General features: G+C 35.0%; 1 protein-coding gene across 1 annotated transcript; it reads right to left on the reverse strand.

Annotated features, from left to right (window-relative positions):
• Positions 1–3,812: 3,812 nt before the first annotated feature.
• On the reverse strand, positions 3,813–9,028 carry LOC9298680. The gene is made up of 5 exons (XM_002862558.2): positions 8,946–9,028; positions 8,476–8,599; positions 4,688–8,379; positions 4,421–4,584; positions 3,813–4,341 (listed from the first exon to the last, which is right to left on the reverse strand). The coding sequence occupies exons 3-5, from the start codon at positions 8,235–8,237 to the stop codon at positions 4,000–4,002; spliced, it is 4,056 nt and encodes a 1,351-aa protein (XP_002862604.2). The 5' UTR covers positions 8,238–8,379; positions 8,476–8,599; positions 8,946–9,028; the 3' UTR covers positions 3,813–3,999.
• Between the last annotated feature and the right edge of the window lies 1 nt (position 9,029).

Below are 9,029 nucleotides of genomic sequence, written 5' to 3' on the forward strand. Positions count from 1 at the left end.
ATGGGTTTTAGCCTTTAAGGGGGTTACCTTAGTCAAATTTCTTAATTAGAGTGGCAAGCACTAATTACTTATCTATCAAGCTACCATAAACAGTGCAAATAACATTTACATAAAACCTTCATTAAAAAGCTAATGTTTTTGGTCCATAAAACAAAGCCGATTGTTAGATCATTGTCGGTTGTGGCTCTCATACCATGATAGAGTGATGAGAGATATAGAATTAGAAGAATATGTTATTGTTCTCATAAGAATAAATGTATATGAGAGATACACTTATATAGGAAATGAATTAGCCTAATTATCTAACTAATAGAATCATATAAGATATATACATATCTCTAGAATATATTCATAATATCTTCCTTTAATCATATGGATCTTCTAAATCCTTCTATAAACAATTCTATTTTATTCTATTTTTCACGCGTATACTAGATTTATTTAACAAAATGGATTATAGTTCGAGTAATCATGAACAGATTATGTACAAGTTCACATAAAGAATGATCCAAAGTCTTTATGTGAAAATATGAACTACTAGTCATATTATGCTATAAGAATGATCCAAAGTCTTTATGGTCCAAAGTCCAAAGAGATTTCATCACCAATCTCTAGGCTTTCTATAACGAAGTTTTTCAAGGAAGTACTTCGAATACTGTATCTTCATGTTGGTCTTGTTGTTGACTCTTCTAACCCATGTGTTACTTTCAACTCTTTACCATTTGGTAATAAGAGTTTAATCTTCTTCAACTCCTTCATGCGAGTGTTCTCCACGAAAGTCTTGTCGAAACGAAGTCTTCCAGAGTTTAAAATGACTGTCGTAATCGTCACTGTCATGCGTGAAATTTGTGAAGTTGAACTCTCCCCATGAGCAAACGTAGTCTTTCAGAGTTTAAAATATCTGTTGTAATATTAATTTTAAATCTAAACCAAATATTCTAAACATTTATATTTTAAAATATAGAATATCCGGTTCTTAATTTTAAATATGTTTTGATCCAATCCAAATAAAAATATGAAATATTCGGTGTAAGATTTTGAAGTAAATTTTGTACCGGATCATATATGGATAAATATTTAAACCCACCCAATAAAAAAAAATACTTCAAAAATACTAGTATAAATAACTAAATAAGGGAAAATTCCCAAAAAAAACCTCAAGTATTTTTTATTTGGAAGTTTAATGTTTAATATTTTTTGGTTGGAATAAAAATATATTATTTAAATATTACTGGTCGAAAAATATATCATGTTAAAATTGTTGGTAATTTCAAACTTGCGACTTAACAGTTAAATTTTAACCTCTCGTAGTTTAATAGATATTTACAACATGTTTGGAGAATATGATAAGCATATTACCGTAGTCTGGTGGTAAAAGGTTCGTTTTGCAACCCACAGAACCCAGGTTCGATCCTCCGATCCCGCCGATGTAAGCTTGAGATTCGAACATGTACCGTTGCCCCGTAGGGCTTGAGATTCATTTATGACTGAACTTTTTCTTTTTGTTTTGAAGGACATGATTTCATCGTCATCTTATCTTCTTCTCCAACTAACCTTTGTTTTTTTAAAAATGGTTTTAAAGGAAACGTGAACCAGTGGTGAAATCTATGGGAATTAAATCCAATTTGAACTTGTTAATGTACAAAATACTGTAATTAATGGGTGAATTAGGGAACTAATTCTTCAATTGAATCTTCAAATTGGTGAAACGAATTACATAACATCACGATTTAGCATAAATGAGCGATATAGCGTCTTGAAGAAGTAAGGAGGAAGAAGAAGGAGATAAGGCGGAAGGGATTTAGCAGTCATGCGTAAATAGCAGAAGGAAAAGGAGAGATATAGCAGTGGTATAACAAAGGAGAAAAAAAACGACAAGATGTCAATGGGTGAGATTCGAAGGTTAAATGAGTTACAAAATCAAACCGCTACCGCTAGACTACGGTGATATGTTCGTATATTAATCTAAACATGTTCAATTTTGTACAAAAAAAAAAAAAAAAAAAAATCTAAACATGTTCAATATATCTATTTAAATACATGGATATTAAACTCTTCACACAGTCAATGATTCTGTAACGTCCATTAACGGCTGTTAAGTCGCAAGTTTGAAATTACCAATAATTTTAACATGATGTATTTTTCGACCAACAATATTTAAATAATGTATTTTTATTCTAACCAAAAAGTATTGAGCATTAAACTTCTAAATAAAAATAACTTGAAGTTTTTTTTTTAGGAATTCTCCCGTATAAATAATCACTTTCTAAAATGTAAAATATCACATCAAAACTAACAAACCATTTTAGCGTAGGTGCATCTATTGATTTTCTTTAGGAATTTAATACCAAGCTTCTTTTTGTGAAAAAAAAATTGTCATTATGTATTAAGGCTTACGTTTACTAAACGAAATGATGATATGTTGAATCCATCAAATGTTCGAGGCAAAGAGAACAACCTAGAGAGTCGCACTCTGTTAACTTACTTAGTATCTTCTACTAGTTGGCCCTAAAGATCATATCATTGCCTCGTAGATGCATGCAAATATGATTTGTTTAACCTCACAAGTCACACACTTAAGTAATAATATCTCCTTTAAGTCTAAGAGCATCTCCAATGGTAGACATCCATGGAGTGTCTCACAAATATAATATTAATATTTTTATGTTTAATTTATTTAGAGAAACTCACACTAAAATTCTACTTCCATTGGTGAGATATCTCTATGGATGTCTCATCAATATAATATTTATATTTTTATATTAAATTTATTTTTCAATAATATTTTTAAACACATCAATTTATATCTTAAATATAGTCATTCAAACTAAATAATTATATTTTCTATAGAAGTAAATAATATAATGAATATTAATAATTTTAAAAGCATTAATTAATAGTACTATTTATTATAAATAATATATTTTTAAAACCACAATTTAACATAAATTGAATTTTAAACAACATATCAAACCATAATAAAGATATATAAATTAAACAATATGATTAAAATTACACATCATTTTATCAAATAGATTTTAATTATATTGGACATTTTGTAAATAATGACAAAAGATAACACATTATTTATAAAAATATCAAAATATTGACAAAATATCAGATTATTCATCTCATATTTATTTTCTAATATTATAGTATTTTATTAACTAAAAATAGAAATTTATATTTATATTAACCTTAACTAATATCAATTAATAATAAAAAATTTAAACTCTTGTATAATGGAGCTTGATATATAGATAATTTTATTTTATGAATTATAGGAAAATAAAAAATAAAAAATAAAAACTTAAAAACTATTTAATTGATATTATAAATCTTAGAATAATTAAATTTAAAAGGAAATTGTTAAACTAATCTAGGAGTGACATGTGTATGAGAGAGAGAGATTTTCTCACAATGTCTCAAATGAGAAACTTGTATCAAAATGTCTCAACTTTTTTGATTAAAAAAATATTTTTTATTTATTTTTGATTTATTTTTAATATGGATATCTCATGTAGACATTATTGATGGAAGTGCTCTAAGCTTGCTTAACGGGCTTAGAGAATGGGAAAGATTGCTTATCGGGCTTCTTTGGAAGAGTGAGACCCATTGGGCTTTTAGTCATTTTAATCAAACAATGTATTTTCCGACTAGTCAAAACATTTATGGTTTGAACATTGAAGCATAAATAAATGTTTTTAGATGGGTTTTAGCCTTTTAGGGTTACCTTAGTGAAATTTCTTAATTAGAGTGGCAAGCACTAATTACTTTTATCTATCAAGCTACCATAAATAGTGCAAATAACATTTACGTAAAACCAAAAGAGATGATGAATTTAAGCAGTACCTACGATGAAAACAAAATGGTTCTCTATCTCTCTCCAGATGTAAACCAGAGAAACTTAGCCTCTGATCTACCATATTAGCACAAGCTATATACAAGCCTGCTTTGGTTCCTACTAGCCTTCAGACATATAGCAACAGTAGGATCGAGCTAGTTCAAGCAGGGTTTAACATCTGGTTTAGGAACCTGAGGATTCACGCTTGAACTTTGAGCAGAAGCCGGATTAGGAGAACGGTGAGCATAAGCCGGATTAGGAGAACAGTGAGCAGAAGCCGGATTAGGAGAACAGTGAGCAGAAGCCGGATTAGGAGAATTAGCTTGTGGATTTGTTGAGGAAGTGCCATGCTTCACAGAGCAACGAACTAGAGGGGGTGAGTTTTCTCTTTGAATCATGAGCTTGGCAATGAGGTACCCTGGGATATTGATTTCGAGCTTATAATCTCCCACAAGTTCAAGTATTGCCCTCAGTCTTCCTGCATCTTTTTCTTTAGCCTAAAGGAAGAACCAAAACATAGAATCAGTAACTAATTAATCAATTACAAGAACAGGGGAGTGAACAAAAGAGTTAAACCTGGGAGGATTGCGTTGGTCTTTTTCCCAGGACAGACCATCTTAAATTGATGATCTCTTTCTCTAACAAGTGTGAGGGTGAGAACTCTTCATTCAGCTTAAACAGACATACAAGCCGGACTGCAGGAATATACTGCTCTTTCTTGATGAGCGCTTTAACAAACTCTGCAAAAGATAAAGAGTTAAACCTTGATTCATACTTCTTTATATGTGCCAGAAAATTTATAGAAAAATGTGTTTCTGAAGATCTTATGGCTATAAAACTAACTTCGGATTTCACAGTTGAGACTAAGAGATTTGAAGAGTCTTGGAGCCTGTTCGTAATGAGCAATAGACGAAGCAAGTAGAGCAGCTTCTTCTTCATTTATCAAATTCTTTAATCCATATGCCACAATGAACAGAAGAAAGGCTAAGGCCTCGAGAGATGATTTCGGAGCTTCGATGGTTATCTTCCCTTTCCATATAGTTGCCACTTGTGTGGCTTTGTTTTGCAGTTGAGGATCATCTCGTCGCTGAATTTCTATGAGCTCCTCCAAACAAAGAACCAAAATCTCAAGAAATGAGTCATCTTGTAATCCCAATTCCCCACTAATATATTCCTGCACATCTTCCAGAACAAACTCTGCTGGATTAGGTAAAGCTCTAAGATGATAGGCAACTTCATCACGCGAAAGAGAAGGTGAGAATTCATGATCCGTGAGAGCATCTTCACTAAACGGTGCAGAATCTGCTGCAGCTGGCTGCTTCTCATGCTTAACAAGAACAGTGCTCATATGTCTCAGCCGTTTCTTCTTCAAGTCAAGCTCTCTTTGAATTTCACCCAACTCTTTAGATTTAATGTCAAGCTGTTCGCCAGAGATCGTTATTAGATTGTTTAATGCTTGGACTCTCTTTTCTTTGACATCAATGTCAAATTTGAAGTCCTTGCTTGATTCTAGAACACATTCCAACTCCATCTCTTTAGCAACAAGCTCTTCAGATAGTCCCTTGATTAACTGCCAGATAGAATCACGCTGAGTACGCAAGACAACAAGCTCATTGGTATGTTGATCAATCAGCTTTTGGATTTCTCCTAATTCTTTGGATTTCGAGTCAAATGTATTACCACAAACTGTTACCCTGTTGTTTAAAGAATGTATCATCCTTTCTTTCTGCTTAAGGTCAGAACAGGAAAGCCTGATGGATTTTCTCACACATACCAACTTCTTATTCGCAGTAAATAACTTAAATGACCGAATCTTAAGCAGTTTCCGTCGTGACCCTAGTTGCCCATCTACCGTCGCAAGCTGTTTGCCAGATTCTTCAATCTTGTCAAGAATCAGTGCCAAATCTCTCTTCTTTCTATGCATGACACCAAGCTCATTGGTTTGTTGCTCTATTTTCTTTGGGGTATTCATCTTGTTACCTTGTTTAGCTCTTTTCTTCTCATCTTCTTGTTGGCTTGGAATTGTTTGAAGACGAGGAGATTTTCCAAGTTTGAAAACATCTGTGGCCTCACCATCCTCTCTGGACTTGTTTGGTGTGTTCTTTTTTTCATCAACTTCACAAGAAGAAAAAATATGGCTTCTGTTCGTTCCACCTATGACTTCCCCAACATTACTGCATACGCCCATGTCATCATCAGATTTTCGACGTTTCCTTGGAGATGGTGCGGTCTCTGGAACTGGCTTGGCCTTCGCTCCAACCTTGGAAGCTTCGGGAACAGGGCCGTCAGGTTTACCTTTCAGGATCTCACTATCCATCTCCATATCAACCGCATCAACCTGAAATATATCTTTAGGTAATGCAGCAGGATCCAGTTCATATGAGTTAGGTGGAACACATTCTTTCTCTTTTCCAGTCATTTTGACTGCTGGTACTTTGTGAGAAAATCTAAGCATATCTTTCGGAGTAAATTGAATCTGGCAAATTCCATTCTGCGGCTCCCAGTGAAATAGCTGAACAGACCCTTTAAGTTTTCCCAGATAGGCCACTCCAACACCTTTAAGATCATGAAAATCACTGACAATTTCCACAAAGTCATACTTATATGGTAATTTATGCTTTTCTAGACTAGTGTTCCATTCCGCATCCCATTCTCTGAAAATAGCCCATATCTCCCCTTTCCTTGGATATATGGAAACAGTTTTGTTGCAAGACAAGTGATGCATTTGAACTGAAAAGATGAAGCGGTCCTCAACTTCCTCTGTTTTCCCATTTTTGAACTTTCCACAAGCAACTGGAATACTTTCATCATTCTTATCCAGTACAGGATCAAGGTAGGTAATCCACAGCTTGAACTCGCCATTCAGCACTTTCTTTACCCGAGCATATTTCCGAGGCATACCATCTCTAGAATCAGTTGTAGTAGACCACACTTGATTGACAGCAAAATCTCCTGTATTTCGTTCAACTTTAAACGCACTGAACTCTGGATCAGGTATATCAAGCGGATTAGGATTTTCATTAACTTTGTATCCTTTTTCAACTCTACCAATCTTGCTCAACAAGGCTGCATCTTCTCCATTACCATCACAGCCTTCACAAACTTTGTTTTTGCATGACAAGATTTCTTCATTTCCAGAATGCACGTTTTTCTTGGCCTTTCCTTTATAAGGAGAATCAGCCAGTTCAGATGACTGATTATCCTCAGCCGTTTGCTTCGTATCAAACTCAGACTCGAATTCACAACCTGATTTTGTCTTTTTCTTTGGAGGGCTGACAAAATCACCATCGCTTCCACCCTTTGTGCAAAAAACCTGTGGCTTTTTCCTCGATGACTTCCTCTTATTATATTCATGTGTATCTGTTTTAGCCCCAGCAGAGCTATCAACCTCAAAACTTTTAGAGGATTCCTCAACAGCTTTTCTCTTCTTTTTGGCTGCCTGGTTCTTCTTTGGAGCTGATAAATCAGGTATTGACTTTGCCCTAATAAGTGGTTCTTTTACTTGATGCTGCGGCTTCAATATATCAGCCTTAGGTATTTCAGCAGAATTATTCGTACCTGTCTCACTATTCTGGGGGTTTCTTCCTTCAGCGTCATTCTCTGTACAACCCTCGTCTTTCTTGGGTTCCCTGTTAGCAGCACCTTTTTTCTGTTTTTCTTGATTCTTCTTGTTGAGTTTCTTTCCAGCTGTCCCATTCTTACCCATCTCAGCTGCTGAACCGCCTGATTCTGCTCCTGTAGAAGCATTTTGCCGAGATTTTTGCCGAGATGTATTATACATCCCTTGATATTGAAATTCCTTTCTGCCAGCAGTTGAACTACTAGGTGGCACTCCATCACACCTCATGTTGCAGGCGACATAAGATTTCCGGCAACTGGAACAGTACATAACTGTATTTATATATTTTCTCAAGTATTTATACCACTGGCCACAGTGCCTGCAACGTGTCCAGAATGTGTAAACACTTGCAATATTCTCTGCATCATTGTTTGTAGCTGCACAGTGGCGACCCGAGTATGCATGCACTTGCTTTTTAGCAAGCATTGAATGGGATCTGTATCTGTTATCATACTGAGAACGTTTTATTTGATCAGAAAGCAATCTGTTTGCTTCCCCAACCAACTTGAAAGCAGCCTCTGCACTAGCAAACTTGTTTTTGTCTGGATGGAGAAGCAGCGCAAGCTTTCTGTATTGCTTCCTGATTGTGTCAGCATCAGCAAATGGCTGAACCTGAAGGACACCATACCAATCGTCAAGCCCTTTGATTTTCTTAATTGCAGAAGAATGCACATCACATATGGTTATCATCTGCACTATGTTTTCGAGATTGGGGAAGAGTCTTTGCGCCTTGGTAACGAATTTTTGAGCTCCAACAAAATCACCAGCCTCCATCTTTTCCTCTGCTAATTTTCTCGCCCTAATAGCATCTTCTTATTGCATTCCATTGCAACGATAAGCCTCACAAATCAAACCTCCAAAGTCAGCTAAGTCTATGAAACAGCAGCAGAGTCAGGGAACCAATAACTCATAGTCCCTGCAATACAAAAAAAAAGCAGTCACTCACATTGTTATAAACCTATCAGTTCCTAATGCTAATCCGTCACTCTAAAACTCTGTACTCATTGCTTACCAGTTCAGAGACAAGAATTGTGTGACCTGTGAACAATGCACACATCCTTCATCACATAAATAAATCCAATAGGCTTAAGAGTCTGGACTAGAGGATATTACTCGTCCGTGTTCAATTTATAGGGCTGCAGATAAACCAAGCATCAGTAAAAAGCACAATAATCGAAATCAAACCTAAGATTAACATTTTTAGAATAGAATAGTTTAGAACTAATTCACTAATAGAAACGAAATTGTACGGACGATTCGTCTTCCCGAAAACACAAAATCAATGGAGAAACGCATGAAATCAAACTCTTATAATCCAAACATAAATCACCGGAGATACTGATACTATATATATCTCTTTCGAAAATCGAAATCAGAGATCAAAATGTGACTGCATGTACAAGTTCCGATCAAAACGAGGCAATCAACGGAAAATAAAATAAAATTAAAAAAAAATAACCAGCGAAGAGGGAGAAACTAAACCTGAGAACAACGAAGAAAATCCCAGAATCCGTCAACATAAGCAGAAGCTCGAACGGAAGGGAGACGAAACGAAATCGGAGATCG

Source organism: Arabidopsis lyrata (assembly GCF_000004255.2).
Source record: "Arabidopsis lyrata subsp. lyrata unplaced genomic scaffold ARALYscaffold_294, whole genome shotgun sequence".
NCBI classification, from domain to species: domain Eukaryota; kingdom Viridiplantae; phylum Streptophyta; class Magnoliopsida; order Brassicales; family Brassicaceae; genus Arabidopsis; species Arabidopsis lyrata.

Bases quoted from the DNA above. Each gene is read 5' to 3' on its own strand.
- LOC9298680 (XM_002862558.2), bottom strand. From the start codon at position 8,237: ATGGAGGCTGGTGATTTTGTTGGAGCTCAAAAATTCGTTACCAAGGCG. The intron at 4,585-4,687 runs GTTAGTTTTATA...TATCTTTTGCAG, and splicing joins TCTCAACTGTGAAATCCGAA to AGTTTGTTAAAGCGCTCATC. The intron at 4,342-4,420 runs GTTTAACTCTTT...TTCTTCCTTTAG, and splicing joins GACCAACGCAATCCTCCCAG to GCTAAAGAAAAAGATGCAGG.